At 40.5% G+C, this 17699-nt stretch overlaps 2 protein-coding genes across 3 annotated transcripts in view; one reads left to right on the forward strand and one right to left on the reverse strand.

Moving 5' to 3' along the window:
- The window catches only part of LOC138006218 (uncharacterized), a 100356-nt gene that overhangs the window by 43795 nt on the left and 38862 nt on the right, over nt 1–17699 (forward strand). The gene's annotated exons all lie outside the window — the stretch shown is intronic.
- LOC138004936 (uncharacterized) lies at nt 10592–11515 on the reverse strand. Its single transcript, XM_068851232.1, has one exon. The coding sequence runs from the start codon at nt 11513–11515 to the stop codon at nt 10592–10594; it is 924 nt and encodes a 307-aa protein (XP_068707333.1).

Raw genomic sequence — 17699 nt, forward strand, 5'->3', positions numbered from 1 at the left:
AATAATTTATTTACAACGGTTTTCAAATTAATATTCTAAGTAAGTTCACAAAACTTTAACTTTAGATTGTTCCTAATGACACAAAATACAGTCTTTCCACAAATTGATACAAAAAGAAAATAGATCGTAAATAATCTTGTTTTTTTTTTTTCAAGAAGGGAAACCTCAAAATAACGATGAAAGGTACACATGCATGTATTCGTAGTATACAGTGATACTGAATTTGAACTTCAATTTTAAAATGGTGATTGTAAAACGTCAATGTGACTCCTTTGCTCTCAGAACGTATTGCATGTAGCATGCAGTAACTTACTTAAAGCTCCCCTTTTTGAACTCTGCCATAAAGGTGGCAAACTTTGTTCCTTTAAGTTCATTGTCACTTTGTAGTAATACAGTCTCTTGCAAAAAAGTGAAGAACACCTGAGATACACTGGGGGTATTTAACGTCAAAAACATAATAAGCACAAATTAAATCAACTAAAACTTTTGTAAGATTACAGTCACTTTCAAAAGAGGCTTGGTCTTCTCCACATACAAAAACTTGGTCCACTTCCTGGCAACTTCCAATGCACATGAGGAAAAAGATAACACGTTTGTCCTTAAACAGCTTGTGTGGTGATGTTGTTGTTGACGCTACATGGATGGGTAACAAACTCAAGCGTAAAATTCAAATGCCTTACTTAAGTAAAAAATGCACAACTCTAGATTCACATTTCTATAACTAAGCCTAGGGCCTTTTGTAATTGATGAGCCTTCGTTTCTGAGGTATGGTCATCCACTGTGGCCCTCAATACGAAATGGCTTACGTGGAGAGGACCATCGGCTCTTTCGACAAGGAACTCCACATTTAGTTTTCTTTTCATGGCTGCTTCATACATGTGTATACATTTGAAATGTTATCAGCCATGATGCACACTAAAAAATAAAGTGTAAGACTACACTTAAAAATGGTGTAAAATTGTTGCCAACCCCGCAAGCCGTTTTTTTTGTGTGTATTATTACACCAACTTCTAAAGTGTAGATTAACTCTCAAAAGGATGGTAAATTTACACGCAAAATAGTGTAAAGTGGGTATTATACAACTTTGCACTTGCAAAATTACACATCTAGCAAGGGTAATAATATCAGAAAGGATGGGTAAAATTACCCCGAATGACGGTGTAGTGATCTTGCCAGCCCCGCTACCCTTTTTGGAAGGAAAAATGGTGTAAAATTGTTCCCAAAATTGGTGTAAAATTGTGTGTATTATTACACCAACTTCTAAAGTGTAGTTTAACTCTCAGAAGGCTGGTAAATTTACACGCAAAATAGTGTTAAATGGGTATTATACAACTTTGCACTTGTAAAATTGCACATCTAGCAAGGGTAATAATATCAGAAAGAATGGGTAAAATTACCCCGAATGACGGTGTAGTGATCTTGCCAGCCCCGCTACCCTTTTTGGAAGGTGTAATTTTACCCCATCTAAAAAACTTGAAATTACCACCAAAAGACGTATAATTCAACCATAAAATGAAGTGTAATTATGTTTATTTATCATCAATTTATAAGTAAAATTACACATGACGCTACATGGATGGGTAACAAACTCAAGCGTAAAATTACAATGGCTTACTTAAGTAAAAAATGCACAACTCTAGATTCACAGTTCCATAACTAAGGCTAGGACTTTTTTTATTGATGAGCCTTTGTCTTCTGAGGTATGGTCACCTACTGTGGCCCTCACCACGAAATGCCTTACGTGGAGAGGACCATTGGCTCTTTCGACAAGGACCTCCACATTTAGTTTTCTTTTCATGGCTGCTTCATACATGTGTATACATTTGAAATGTTATCAGCCATGATGCACACTAAAAAATAAATTGTAAGACTACACTTAAAAATGGTGTAAAATTGTTGCCAACCCCGCAAGCCGTTTTTTTGTGTGTATGATTACACCAACTTCTAAAGTGTAGTTTAACTCTCAAAAGGCTGGTAAATTTACACGCAAAATAGTGTAAAATGGGTATTATACAACTTTGCACTTGTAAAATTACACATCTAGCAAGGGTAATAATATCAGAAAGGATGGGTAAAATTACCCCGAATGACGGTGTAGTGATCTTGCCAGCCCCGCTACCCTTTTTGGAAGGTGTAATTTTACCCCATCTAAAAAACTTGAAATTACCACAAAAAGAAGTATAATTCAACCATAAAATGAATTGTAATTATGTTTATTTATCATCAATTTATAAGTAGAATTACACATGACGCTACATGGATGGGTAACAAACTCAAGCGTAAAATACAAATGGCTTACTTAAGTAAAAAATGCACAACTCTAGATTCACATTTCTATAACTAAGCCTAGGGCCTTTTTTTATTCATGAGCCTTCGCCTTCTGAGGTATGGTCACCCACTGTGGCCCTCACCACGAAATCCCTTACGTGGAGAGGACCATCGGCTCTTTCGACAGGGAACTCCACATTTAGTCTTCTTTTCATGGCTGCTTCATATACCTTTGAAATGTTATCAGCCATGATGCACACTAAAAATTAAAGTGTAAGACTACACTTAAAAAATGGTGTAAAATTGTTGCCACCTCCGCAAGTCGTTTTTTTGTGTGTATTATTACACCAACTTCTAAAGTGTAGTTTAACTGTCAAAAGGATGGTAAATTTACACGCAAAATAGTGTAAAGTGGGTATTATACAACATTGCACTTGTAAAATTACACATCTAGCGAGGGTAATAATATCAGAAAGGATGGGTAAAATTACCCCGAATGACGGTGTAGTGATTTTGCCAGCCCCGCTACCATTTTTGGAAGGTGTAATTTTACCCCATCTAAAAAACTTGAAATTACCACCAAAAGACGTATAATTCAACCATAAAATGAAGTGTAATTATGTTTATTTATCATCAATTTATAAGTAAAATTACACATGACGCTACATCGATGGGTAACAAACTCAAGCTTAAAATTACAATGGCTTACTTAAGTAAAAAATGCACAACTCTAGATTCACAGTTCCATAACTAAGCCTAGGGCCTTTTTTTTTTATCGTCACCCACTGTGGCCCTCACCACGAAATACCTTACGTGGAGAGGACCGTCGGCTCTTTCGACAAGGAACGCCACATTTTGTTTTCCTTTCATGGCTGCTTCATATTATTCGCCCGAGGTAACTCTCGTGTAATTGAGTTCAAATATCACAGAGAGTTTTCTAATGGGTTAATGTTGGTTTAATTCACTAATATCGTGATTAATTCACTTTTCCGTTATGTGCCTTCGACAATGTGTTTTATCTGACTTTTTCATTTCTTAGGAAGCCATCCAAGTCAGTGCCCTCTTTTTTGTGTAACAAGTACCCTAGGAAACCCGGTTTACGCTTGCTGTGCGTCTAGTTTTTTTTTACAAGGACCCTTTGAGTAACCTTCACAATTTATAGTTATTAAACGGCATGCTCCTATTTTAAAGATAGGCTTACAGTGCAAGAAAGCTGTAAAGAAGGCTCTTTAGGCTAGCTGTTTAGAGGTCAGGGTGTCAAGTTCCTATTTGTTTCTTCTTTTTTCTGTTATTAATTGGTCCTTCCTTTTTTGGCTTTGTTTGGTGCAAAGTACAGTATTTGGTGGTAAGCAATTCTAATGGCAACTTGCTTAATGGCTGTAATTAGCATCACCTTGCACCTGACAGAAACAGTATGATTATATTATCCAAGATGTCGCCAGTTCAAGCCATGTCTTCTGAGGACAGTGTACCTTAAAAGCTTGCAGATTCTGTAGCGGCTTTTGTTTTTGTCTGGCCTCATAGGATATCCTACTTTCGTGAACAGCTTCATATTTCTTCGCCCATTTCTTTCACTCTTTTTTCGGCTTGACATGTTGAGCATTGTCAAAGAAAGTTGTGATCTCCTGTCCTCAACTAAAATTAATTTCTACCTCAAAACCTTACTGACTGAAGAATCAATTTGAGTGCAGTTTTCCCACTTGCATACCTATACTGGTACGCAATAGCAGAGCTGCATTCATATGAAGATAGAATTGAAATCACATACTCTTTGCAGAACCAAAGAATGCCTCTGTTCATTGTTTCACCAGGTAGCTGATGAGCTTCATAGATTTATGCCTTTCACCCTGGAAATGGAACATATGGTGAGTTCCAGAGGACAAAAAGAAGAAACAGTGACTTTACTTCGGAAAATATTAAAGACTATTTTTAACTCAATAGTTTCTTGCACTCTTGACCAGCTAAAAAAATTGATTTTACCAAGTGGTAATAAATGTGGGCTCATTGAAGCTGAAAATTCCGGGAAAATTGACCAAAGGTGTCAGTATTTTGTGCTTTCATGTAATACTGTGATTATCAGCAAAAATTGTAACCAAAACGCATGCACCAAAGATGTTTTTTTTTTCTGAAATACATGTAGTTGTAGATTTATCAGTACGGAAAGAAGAAGGCAATTGAAGCTCAATGAGGGGTTGTACGTGAACGCATGTATGTATGTATGTATTTATGTACCATCCGTTCTCCATCGACTCACCCAACATGATGGATTTTTCGCCCGAGGTAACTCAAGTGTAATTGATTTCAAATATCACTGAGAGTTTTCTAATGGGCTAATGTCGTGATTCATTCACTTTTCCGTTATGTGCCTTGGACAATGTGTTTTATCTGACTTTTTCATTTCTTAGGAAGCCATCCAAGTCAGTGCCCTCTTTTTTTGTAACAAGTACCATAGGAAACCCGGTCTACGCTTGTGAAGCGTCTAGTTTGTGTTACAAGGACACTAAGTAACCTTCACAATTCATAGTTATTAAGCGGCATGCTCCTATTTTAAAGACAAGCTTACAGTGCAAGAAAGCTGTAAAGAAGGCTGTTTAGAGTTCAGGGTGTCAAGTTCCTACTTGTTTCTTCTTTTTTCTGTTATTAATTGGTCCTTCCTTTTTTGGCTTTGTTTGGTGCAAAGTACAGTATTTGGTGGTAAACAATTCTAATGGCAACTTGCTTAATGGCTGTAATTAGCATCACCTTGCACCTGACAGAAACAGTATGATTATATTATTCAAGATGTCGCCAGTTCAAGCCATGTCTTCTGAGGACAGTGTATCTTAAAAGCTTGCAGATTCTGTAGCGGCTTTTGTTTTTGTCTGGCCTCATAGGATATCCTACTTTCGTGAACAGCTTCATATTTCTTCGCCCATTTCTTTCACTCTTTTCTCGGCTTGACATATTGAGTATTGTCAAAGAAAGTTGTGATCTCCTGTCCTCGACTAAAATTAATTTCTACCTCAAAACCTTACCGACTGAAGAATCAATTTGTATGAGGCTGTTGACTATCTCTGACAATTTTCATTTCGGAGCTGCTTACTTTTAAAACCCTGGAGAACACTTCTTTACTGCAATCCAGTAGGAATTTGCTGCGTTGCCATAATTTCGTCTACTTTCTGAGGATACATGTAACCATGCTATAGTGGTCAAACTGCTATAAAAACAGGAGGAACTCAAACTGGATATGAAAGATCGTAATAACCATACCTGTGGAAAGATACATGTATTTAGCAATGGGATGGCAGCAACATTTTAAAATCCACTGGTGCCTTTTTCCAAAAATAACCCGCAAACTTCATCCGTTAGCAAAACACAAAGAGAACTCATTTTATTTCTTGCATACTATAAGTGGTCAATTTGTCAGTGTAAAAGTTTTAAGTTCTGTTATAGTAATCATGCCCTAAATCAAAATTCCCCAAAGTGATTGGTTCTCAGCTGTCTGGTTTGAGCAATTAAATGGACAGTGCTCACGTCATGCCTGTGTAACTGGACAGCATGCATCACCTGCACATGCTCTTACAGCAGTTTTTAAATGAGGTCCTTTTTTTATAATTCTCTTTGTAAAATTGTTAGCCAATATGGGTATTTCTATTCTTAAAATTTTTCATAGTCTTGATTAATTGGTAACAAACATTCGTGTCATCCAACTTGGTCTCCCTCACAGTAATGATCACACTAGTAATTAATAAATCGGACTCCCCCTTTGCAGTCATGCGGTTCTTTCAATAACTCAACAGACCAAATTGGACGCCACTCAGTCCTATTACCATTATGAATCAAACATTAGTTTAATACGATCATGTTGAAACGAACATATCTGAGGAGAGATTTACATCATCAGGAACTAGTTCTTCATTATCAAAAGAGTTAAGAAATTCAGGGGATATTTCCTCCCAATTTTTCAAAAAGTCGGACAGACGTGTAGACTCTCCACCAATTTTTTTGCACCTTAGCTCCAGTTCGTTTATAAGCTGAAATACATTAAATACACAAGTAAGACATTTGTTAAGTACTCTGTACTGGTCACTTACTTGATTCCAAAGTACTACAGAGAGCCTGTATGGCTACCCTTAACTAGCATCTTAAGGTTGTGAATAAATCACAAAGGGACTGCACACACAACGAGACAATAAGTCCACAAATGAAAGCTAAGCAAACCACAGAGACAAGTCTACTAGTGTGTACTGATCGTATCTTTCTCATCATCAGACCCAGAGGCCATGCTCTCTCAGGACAGTGTTAATTTAAGGTGCAGTTTCAGCAAAGGCCCATTATCATCTAAATGATTAGCACCATGTAATTGTGTCACAATCCATTCTATACTTGCTACATTTGCAAATACCTCCTGCAACCCTGGCCACTTTCAAATACCCTTCTTCCCCCAACCAGAAGGATTAAGTCCTCAGACTGGGACAAGGATGCAACGTTTTGTGCCACATGTGCAAAGTACATGACAGTAAATTCAATACCGCAAGTGGATAAAAAGTTAGAATTGCTCGAACACTGAGCATGACTTTTTGCAATTGTTAATTTTACAATTCAAACTTACTGTGCCTTCATGTTCATGTATTGCAAAGAATGGGTAGGAAGAAGAGATTTCTGACAGCACTGTGCGGTCTGTGGCTAGTGATTATCTGGAAGTAAATGTTGCCGCCTGTATTTCCCTAATAGCTTCTTTGTTTGATTTCTTTGCTTTGATATCTTTGAGCAGAAGTGCATTGAGTTCTTCCAATTCATCATTAGTAAGTTTTTTGTCTTCATGGGTTGCTTGTCTTTTCCCCTTTGTTTTCCTCCTTTGGTATCAGCGTTGATTCTGGATGCGCTCCTTTAACATGAAGAGGACAGTGCCCTGGCAATTGCATAACATTGACTGTTATACATCTGTTATCAACCAGCCAAATTGCCGTAGCTCTTACACAACAAAATTTGAACACAAATGTAAGCAAGTAAACAATTATGGTTGTTGTCACTGATAAAAAAAGATAGCTGTTGTATTCTGTGCTTAACGATAACTCACAACCGCATTTAAGACTCCTTTAAGCTCAAGACCTTCTAATAACATTCTCCCCCTCTCCTAATATCCCGTATGTCCATCACGTGACCTACACTACATCCCTCCTTTTCTTTACAGAATATAAAGCATATTCCTTAGTGGTCAAACACAATCCAAACGCTGAGTTAGAATCAATAAGTCGCAGTCAGTCTCAACCAAAAAAAACATTGTCCTTGAGGTTCAAGACATTTATAGTACTTTTTTTTTCTTTGCAACAACAACGTTGTTCAATCTTAAAGAGCAAATAATAATCACTGTTCACTGTTGATCCCATTCCCCGTAGCGATCTGGAGGGTGTCTGTTTCGTTGTGGTCTTCCTTCCGTGTCATGATGATCCACCGGTGGCTCTTCTTCGTGATCACTACTTTTATCAGGTTGCTCTTCTCTTGAGTTAAATTTCTTGACTTCTGTCACGTTCCTATGGTATTGACCTTTCTGACTCTTTTGCGGGGACTGAATCACCACACTATTACCCTTTCTCTCTACGATTTCATAAGGCTCAGGCTGAAAATTGGTTTACAGCTTGTTCGACTTTTTCTGCTTTAGAAACACCTGGTCTCCCACTTGGAGATCGCAAGGTTGAGCGCCTCTACTTGTGTCTGCATAAATCTTCGCCTTAGTCTTCTTTTCCCAGTCACGGTCTCGTAGTTCCTCATCATTTACTGCTCTCTCGCATAACTCTGGCAGCTTTGTGCGTATTCTTCGGCCAAACAATGACTCTGCCGGGCAGACTCCGGTAACACTGTGTGGCGTTGTTCTATAGGTTGCGAGGTAGTGAACAAGCTCTATCCTCCAATCTTTACCTTCCGCTTGTGCGATCCTCATACTCTTGAGCAAACTCCGGTTTTGTCGCTCTACCTCGCCATTGGCTTGGGCCCATAATGGAGTAACCTTACGGTAACTCTGCGGTCCGTTATCACTCGTTATGCTCACAGGTAGACCATGGACAGCAAATATTCTGTCAAGACGCAAGATGATCTGGGACGCGACGATTGATGTCAAGATTTCTACTTCATAGTATCTGGTGTAATAGTCAACAACCGCCAACAGGTACTCCCTATGTGGCATCGGCCCCAAAAGGTCTAAAGACAAGTCCTGCCATTTGCCTTGCGGTAGTTCAGTGAGCATCAAAGGCTCTGGTGACGTAGGTTGTCCGACTAATTGACATCCATGGCAGGACCGCACATAGCGTTCTGCATCTTTGTCTATCTCAGGCCACCAAACTTTTGTTCGCAGCCTTAATTTCAAGGCAACTATCCCCACGTGACCCTCGTGTGCAATAGACAGTACCCGCTGTCTTAAACTACGGGGGATAACGATGCGGGTCCCCCGCAGAACTACTTTGCCCTTGGTACATAGTTCTCCTCTTACTGGAAAATATTGAACTGTTTCTTTGTTGTTCCAGTCACCAACACGGATGCACTGTCTGAAATCGGAGAGCTCCTTATCGTGATGTGAATGATCTTCCACCTCCGGTGTCGTCATGGCTTTTGGAGTCGCTGTCTGGGCTACGAATCGCACATACTCCTCCGCAACGTTCTCTATCCTCCGCCCTTGCTGGTGGTCCCGACAAATCAATCTGGATAAGGCATCTGCTATGTTTTCACTGCCTGGCTTGTATTTGACTGTGTAATCAAATTCTAGCATGCGCAATACCCAACGTTCAATGCGCGCTGGGGGATTTGACTTCTTGGAATACAGAACTTCCAACGGCTTGTGATCTGTTATAAGGAGAAACTTGGTTCCATATAAATAAGTATGAAAGTGCTCGCATGCCCATACGATGGCTAGCGCCTCTCGCTCAGTTTGGCTGTATCTGCGTTCAACGTCAGTAAGGCTGCGACTAGCATACATAATCACTCTGAATTCACCTGCTTGTTTCTGGGCAAGCACAGTACCCAACCCCACTGGGCTTGCATCAGTAATAACATGTGTCACAGCTTCTTTGTCATAGTATCCTAGAACTTCTGCTCGGGATAACTCTTCTTTCATCTTCTGAAAGGCTACAGCTTGGGAGGGTCCCCATTTAAACTCAGCACCCTTTTTCATCAACCTTCGAAGCGGTTCTGAGAGAGTTGCGAGATCTGGAATAAATCTTCCACTGTAATTCACCAGACCGAGGAATGACCTGACTTCAGAAACAGATTCGGGTTCTCTTGCATCTACCACTGCTTTCACCTTGTCTGCCGCCACTCCTACCCCACGGCTGGAAAGCACATGGCCCATGAATGTCAATTCGTTCATGGAAAATTGGCACTTCTCCAAGTTAAGGGTAAGGCCCCGTTCACGTAGGCGCATCATCACCTTTCGCAGGTGCTCGTCATGTTGTTCCTGAGTCGCACCGTGCACTATGAAGTCATCCGAGATGTTATGTACTCCCTCAATGTCTTGCAACGTCTGCTGGATGACCTGTTGATACTTTTCTGGGGCTGATGATATTCCAAACATTAGTCTCTTATACCTATACAGGCCTTTGTGTGTAATGAATGTTGTAATTTCACGAGACTCTTCTGACAATGCAATTTGGTGGTACCCCCACCTTAAGTCCAACTTGCTGAACACTTTACTGCGGTTCATGTCTTGAAGCACTTCGTCGATGGTAGGGATAGGGTACCTTTACACTCAACTGCACAGTTCGCTTGCCTCATATCCACGCAGTCTCACCTCCCCGTTGGGTTTTGGAACAACCACGACAGGACTGACCCATGAAGACGGGCTGTTAACTTTCTCAATGATATCCATGCTTTCCAGCTGATCCAATTTCTTCTCAATCTTGTCTCTTAGACTGAACGGTGGCCTGCGCAGGGGCTGTACCACAGGAGTGGCATCATCTTTAACGTGCAACTTTAACTGGCACCCTTTTAGCTTCCCCACACCTTGAAAACATTCTTTAAATTCTTCCACAATGTCACTGCTTATCATGTTTATGGGAGTTCCTATTCGGAGAACCCCGAGCTCAGTTGCTGTCTTTCGGCCCAACAATGGCTGTCCTTTCCCTTCAATCACTACAAATTCAGCTTCACAGGCACTTTTGCACAGGACTACTGTTGTCTCAAAACAACTGATAACTTTCAGAGGCTCACAACACCCATAAGCATACAACTTCCGATCGCATTTCTGGGATTTACATTTGATTTTCTGGGATTTCAGCTCTTCCCATGTCCTTTTATCAATTACGTTAGTGCTCGCACCAGAATCGATAAGCACTTCCACGGATACACCTCCAAGTTAAACAGTTACCATCCCACCTATGTTTCCACTGTCTACAGTGAATGCATACTCATCGTTGTCGCTGTTAGCTCCGGACGTGGTTTCGCAAATTGAGTTCACACCAAACTTCCCCTTTTTTCGCACACCCTGGGATGAGAAGTTTTCCTGGCTTGATACATTTTTGGTTTCACAAACTGCGGCAAAATGCCCTATTTTATGGCACTTCTGACACTCTGCGTTTCTCGCTGGGCAACATCTATCACGACTGAAATGGCCTTCTCTGTCACACCGGTAACACCTGCTTTTCCCTCCACGACTCTTGTATTGGTCAGCGGTTTCCTTATGATAGACGCGATTTACTTGTTGTTCCTCGCCACACATCGCTTTCAACTGAATATCTACGGCTTCAAATGAACGAGCAATTTCTTGGAGTTTCGCTAGTGTTAAATCGGTTCCCTTTATCAACAGTTTTCGCCGTAATTCTGACGATCGGCACTTATCAATGACTTGATCACGAATCGGCTCATCAGCATTTTCCCAATTGCAGTTTTCGGCTTGCTTTCGTAATCGAGTAATAAACTGATCCACCGTTTGTCCTTCTTCTTGTTTGAGGCTTCGGAAAATGTGCCTTTCGTAGGGCTCATTTAATTGCGTGCTGAAATGGGCGTCAAGATTTCGCAATGCTATCTGATATTCGTCAGCGCGATCATTTCCTCCTTCTGCCGCTCCTGGATCTTGCAAGGTTTCGAACAATTCCTGTACTTCGATTCCGGCACAATGTAAAAGCAAACCTTTTTTCCGGTTACTGTTTGTAATTCCTTTTGCGAGGATATAATACTCGAACGCTTTTTTCCATTTTTTCCAACGAGGCGCTACCGATGTAATAGCACCTTTGCAATCGAAGGGCAAAAGTCCTCCAAACTTGTAACTTGGTGTCGCCATTCCGTTCTCACACTAAGGACAATCCCGTTCTCGTCGCCAATGTTGTATTCTGTGCTTAACGATAAGTCACAACCGCATTTAAGACTCCTTTAAGCTCAAGACCTTCCTAATAACATTCTCCCCCTCTCCTAATATCCCGTATGTCCATCACGTGACCTACACTACAATAGCTATGATGACAACTGTCAATCATTGGCTCTGAAAAAACAAAGGCTAAACAAATTTAACCCTTAAGCCCCAAGAGTATCACTTATAGATTTTACTCTGTCTAACACCAGATGATTTTGCTGGTCATTGGGGACATATAGGGAATTATGGGTTAAGAGCTAAGCTGTAAATCATGAACAGATAGCCTACTACTGTACTGTGTGTGTTTATTAAGAAAAAACATTGCAGTTAAAAAAAACTGAATTGCGCCTCTTTACAAGTAAGAAATATAAGAAATGATTCAAAAACTACTACTATTATATAATTACAAAGCGACTACTGTCAGAAATTACTTAAATGCTTCCCTCGCACTCTTAACTATGAATGAATTTGCAAATCTATTTGTCTTTACAAGAGGCATGGCAAACCTCCTCTGCCTTCTCAGCTCATATGAGATAGAAACTGAGGGAGGCAGGAGGCTGGTAATCTTACTCCGTGGATCATTAACAATAGACTTAAAAAGGTGTTCTGTTAACTTTTCCTGGTGGGCCCTGATGGACTCAAGCCCTGCTAACTGAAGGGCGTCCGAGTAGTGCACCCTGGGAAAAATGCATGATAGGGCCCTCCTTTGCACTCTTTCGAGCTCGACTTGTAGATACTTTGGTAAACTGTAATGGAAAACAGGACAAGCGTAATCTAGTGAAGACCTGATACATGCGCAAAAATATGTTACAAGATCTGAAGTAGGAACGTGCGCGCGCTTAAGTTGAATAAGAAAGTACAGTTTCTTCGACGCTTTTTTAACAAGTTCTTCTATATGGTCGTGCCAAGGAGGAAATTATTTTCTTTGCTGGTGGGAATGATGCTGGTCGAGGGTCCCACAAAATAGGAAAAGTGTCACAAATCTTCGTTGCTGCTACAATGAAGTCTGAGTAACTGATGCTTTCTGATCCCACCAATCCTTGTAGGCAAGCAGCAGCATCGCGTATGAATCTTCGCAAAATATTTTTATCTGGGTACTTTCTATCTTTATTGCACTTTTGTATGTCATCTGACATAATGAAATTTAAAATCCTCTTGAACGTCAATGACTGTTTCAGTGTCAGGTGTGGACCTTCCAGGTGACTGTCTTTGGCTTCCACACTTTGACATTGAAGACTTCTGGCTGGAAACAGAATTTGAAGATGATGACTTTAATGACAAGGATGCTGAACTTCTTGACCAATCTGATAGCTTGCTGTCCTGGACTGAGCATTCAGTCTCAAAGAGCTCTGGTGTTCTCTGAAAGCCACAAAACACAATTCAAATAATCAGCAATAAGGCAGCTCCTGACTGATGTTTATACATACGTAAAACAAAATTAATTAATTGTCACAAGCGCTAGCAAGACTGAAGTTGTGTCTTTATGGCACATGTATCACCCATGTAAAACAATGTTGCAGTTCACTCACAAGGGTGCATTTTGAAGCTGTCCAAGACTATGTAGGTTTTGTTTACATGTTATTCAACTGATCAATTCTCATGCAAACAGGTGAGATCAGAAAACTATACGGATTCAAATACATTCGATTGAACTTGTTCATTACTCATCATGACCCTAACCCTAACCAGAAATAAATTGTTGATGAATAACAGTCCTTAACCCTTTCTCTCCAGGGAGTGATACTTGCAGATTTTACTGTCTAATGCAAGACATTTGTATTTGTCAATGGCGATAGCTTCAGAGGTGAAATGATTTAATTTATCGTTGAGATCACAAAGCCAGTGTGTTTTATTCAGGTTTTTACTCTGGAAACTAAGCAAACTCTTGCACATACATCACTGTCAATGCTCTATTAGAATTCTGTAATGAGAATGTTCATTAATCAGACCTGTCGGTCACTCTCACCTAGTTCCTAATTCTGCGAAATTGTTAAATTGCTGCGGCTTCATCAAGACTAGTTATTTGAAGCAAACACTTTTTACTTCATTTGCATCCATTGTCAATTTCAGTTTACACTGTTCCCAGTTAGTGCTCCAGCGCTAAAGCGACTTGACACTTTAAAGTTTCTTTATATTCTAATTCGCTACCCCGCTCAAACGAATATAAAACATTTATCATGTAACAAGCAACCTCAATTGGGGTGTGTCAACACGAGCCGTGTGCGACCCTCTTTATTATGCCTTCATCAACAGAATGGATGGAAACAATACAATAAACAGAATGAAAACTCAGAAATGCACAAAATTACAGCAAGAAAAACAATCCAACAAAATGATCTAAACTATGCTCGTATAACAATCAATCAGTAAAGATACAAAACGTGCTAAACCTTTCGTGTAGCAGCATGCAAAAAACTACGTGTAAAAGAAGCCCCTGATCACTGGGTATTTAATTTTGAGGGCGTAGGGACGGTCGTAGGACGCGAATGAATATAAATGAGGACAACTCGAATATATATATAGCCTGCCGCTAATGAAGCGACAAAAAAAACAGCATACCATGTAACACCCCAAAGAAAAGGTTACGTAACCCATGATAAATACATTTATATTCTAATTCGCTACCCCACTCAAACGAATATAAAACATTTATCATGTAACAAGCAACCTCAATTGGGGTGTGTCAACACGAGCCGTGTGCGAACTAAAAGAACGGGAAATGCGGAAAATTAAATACCCAGTGACAACGAAACCGACAACAATGAATGAACACTATCCTTAATGTAACCGTCTTTTGCCTTGTCTGATTTCCAACGGCCGTGTCTTTTAAACAATCTGTCAGGCACTCGAGCATTAGCAGCAGCAGAGGCACCTCCGGCCCTAAGGCTATGGAGACCATAGTCTTGCTTGGGAAGGCCGATGGAATCGAAAGCACTAAGCACTATCTCCCGCGCTCTAGTATAAGACAGAGGAACAGACCCGCGCAATTTATAGGTTCCGGTACTGCGAAGAAAAACGACAGGGCGAAAAATGAATTCTTCACTGTCTGCTGAAAAAGAAGCGGCCGCAAAATATCGTTGAACTAATAAATAAGAACATGTATGCTTGAAGGTCTTAGCGATAACAACCCAAGCCCCGTCCCTGTAAACGTCAGTCTTACTTCGATGAACAAAGACTCTCATAAAAGAATCTTCAAACTGAAAGTCACACCTGCGTAACTGAACCAACTCGTTAAAGCGAAAAAACCCTGCATAACCCAAAAGGCACAAAGTAAGCACACGTAAGTCAGACAAACTAGCTGAAGACGATCCATACTTAGAAACTAAAAGCTGAATAGCCTCGGGGGTCACCGGCTCTTTCTTTTTTACAGGGACACTGAGAAGCCTCTTAGCAGATTCTATTAAAGGTAACACTAACGAGGAATTACAGGGGTCGGGTAGACCTGCCAAATCGTGCACCCACTTGAGCCCATAATGGACTTCGTCAATAGTACTGCAAGAAGAAGATTCTTGAATCAAGCTAAGAAAGAACAATGAAACGTGCACACTAGAAGCGGGAAATATAACAATTTCATTAAACTGAGAGGCCCATTTCCTCCACGTATTGAACCCCTTTTCATACTTCCTCGCGATACTAACGGCTTTGGATTTAAGAAGAACTGCGGGTAGATCTTGAACCAGTGCCCGGAGTCGCCCGTCTTCAACCTGTTGAAAATTAGGCTGCAAGGCATCTTTGAGAACTTCTTGGAGAACAAGCTTTTAATCCTGTGGTCCTATTTACCTCCAATGCCCGAAAAACCAGAAGAACTAGGAAAGGACTGCCCCGAGCTCGAAGATCTGGTTTGAGGATTAACTTGACACTGAGATCTCCAATGACCTTGCTGGCCGCAGGCGAAACAAATATCGCTTGGTCTTGGTTTTCTGAAAGCGCCAAAAGTACGAGAAAAAGGTCTGGAGGATGATGAATGTTGGTCAGCAAAGGCGGTGGTTGTGGTAGAAGATTGGGGTTGTGAATAACCTTGCTTTGATGGCTTCGCTTTCTGTTGTCGTTGGTTGCGTTTACGAAGGGCCCTCTGCTCGGCACGGCGGATACGCTTTTCGTCCTCAGACCCGCTAGCCAGCTCGTCTGATAAATACTCGTTCACCAAATCCCAACCGGCGGCGGACTTATCTGCCAGTCTGATAAGTTTGTTGCGCTTCTTGATGTCAGAGTCTAGTTCTTCCAATTGAGTTTTAACAAGGTCTAATTTTCTCTTCCCGAGAGCAACTGACGCCGACTTCACCTTTTCTGCGAGGTCGGAGTTGAATTGAAACTGTTTCTTATTACCTTTGAATCTAAACGTGATCTTGGATTCTTCTTTAAGCTTTTTGGCCACAGAATCGGTATTGCTGCACAATTCGTCTTGAATATCGCGCTTCAAGGCGCCCAACTTTTTGTCGAAATAATCCTTAAATAGAGAGAACGCGGACGCTATATCACTGGATTCTGAAGACTGGAATGGTACTGAAGCTTCGAGAGATTGAGACGAAGGTTGTTTAGGAAGCGAAGACGGCAAAAGGCCGCTGCTAGAAAGATCTGTGTTCGCTGGAATAACGTCTTCAACATCGGACATAATTTTGAGGGCGTAGGGACGGTCGTAGGACGCGAATGAATATAAATGAGGACAACTCGAATATATATAGCCTGCCGCTAATGAAGCGACAAAAAAACAGCATACCATGTAACACCCCAAAGAAAAGGTTACGTAACCCATGATAAATACATTTCCTTTCCTTTCTTTAATCCATTATGACTTATGATTAAGGCAACTCTTATCTGAACACCAGGGGAAGGCTGAAAGCCAATAATCTTCAGAAGATTCTCTGCAGCGTTTTTTTTTTTCCATTCTTTTTATTTCTTCCTTCCACCAATGCCTTGTGTTTCTCCAATTTAACTTTTCCATTAAAGCCCAACTCTTTTTCAGTGTACTCATATACTGGCGTTGCTTTTTTCGTTTTAATGCTCGTCTGGTCAAGTATTCGGACCGGGTGCATGTTTACATCAATCCCTATTGGGTTAGGGTTAGCTGATACCTCCAGCTGCGACAACACTTTGGTCGCAGCAGCATGTTTCGCCTTTTTATTGATGAGCCTTCGCCTTCTGAGGTATGGTCACCTACATGTACTATCAAAGTCTTTATGCTTATAGTTATTTGGTGAGAAGCAAACGGACCTTACAACACCTGCATCTGTTTGAAACTTAATTCAATCAACCAATCAATGAATGTTTATTTCACCTCATGTTTACAATCAATTCAGTAAAAAAGGAAAAGGAAAGTGGTGAGAAGACCTATTTGTGAGAAGACAAATGTGGGGCCAGAGTTGTGCTGAGAATCTGGTATCATAACATGAATTTGACTAAAAAATTTTGTCAGAAATAAATTTAGAAAAGGGGAATTAAGGTAACAAATAATAGTGATAAGACAACATCAATTTTGCAATAAAAAGAGAATTCGCTTTAAAAATATCAAGGATATAATATTCAGTTGTGCAAATAAAGGTGCAGAATGGGCGTGGGAGTCTAAATTGGTTATGGCTCGGACGACTCGCATTTCCAAGTAAGTTCCAGCCTTGAAAGTCTTTTCAATGGAGAAACATTGTGAATGTAGCCAGTCATCTCAGTAGAATCCATGACGATGAAATCTGTAAGAAGAAAATACAAAGATAATTATGCGTTTGTAAAATTTTAACTCGTAAAGGGATATCTACCTATTACTGATGCTATTGGCTACACTATAATGTGGGGCTGTTGCTGATAACTGAAGCCCAACTCTTTTTCAGTTTATTCGTATATGGCGCTGCTTTTTTCGTTTTAATGCACCTCTGGTCAAGTATTCGGACCGGGTGCATGTTTGGATCAATCTCTATTGGGTTAGGGTTAGCTGATGGCTCCAGCTGCGACAACACTTTGGTCGAAGCAGCATGTTTCGCCATTTTTTATTGATGAGCCTTCGCCTTCTGAGGTATGGTCACCTACTGTGGCCCTCACCACGAAATGCCTTTCGTGGAGAGGACCATCAGCTCTTTCGACAAGGAACTCCACATTTAGTTTTCTTTTCACGGCTGCTTCGTATACC

The sequence above is a fragment of the Montipora foliosa genome, chromosome 6 (genome assembly GCF_036669935.1).
Source record: "Montipora foliosa isolate CH-2021 chromosome 6, ASM3666993v2, whole genome shotgun sequence".
Lineage (NCBI taxonomy): Eukaryota > Metazoa > Cnidaria > Anthozoa > Scleractinia > Acroporidae > Montipora > Montipora foliosa.

Bases quoted from the DNA above. Each gene is read 5' to 3' on its own strand.
- LOC138004936 (XM_068851232.1), bottom strand. From the start codon at position 11,515: ATGGCGACACCAAGTTACAAGTTTGGAGGACTTTTGCCCTTCGATTGC.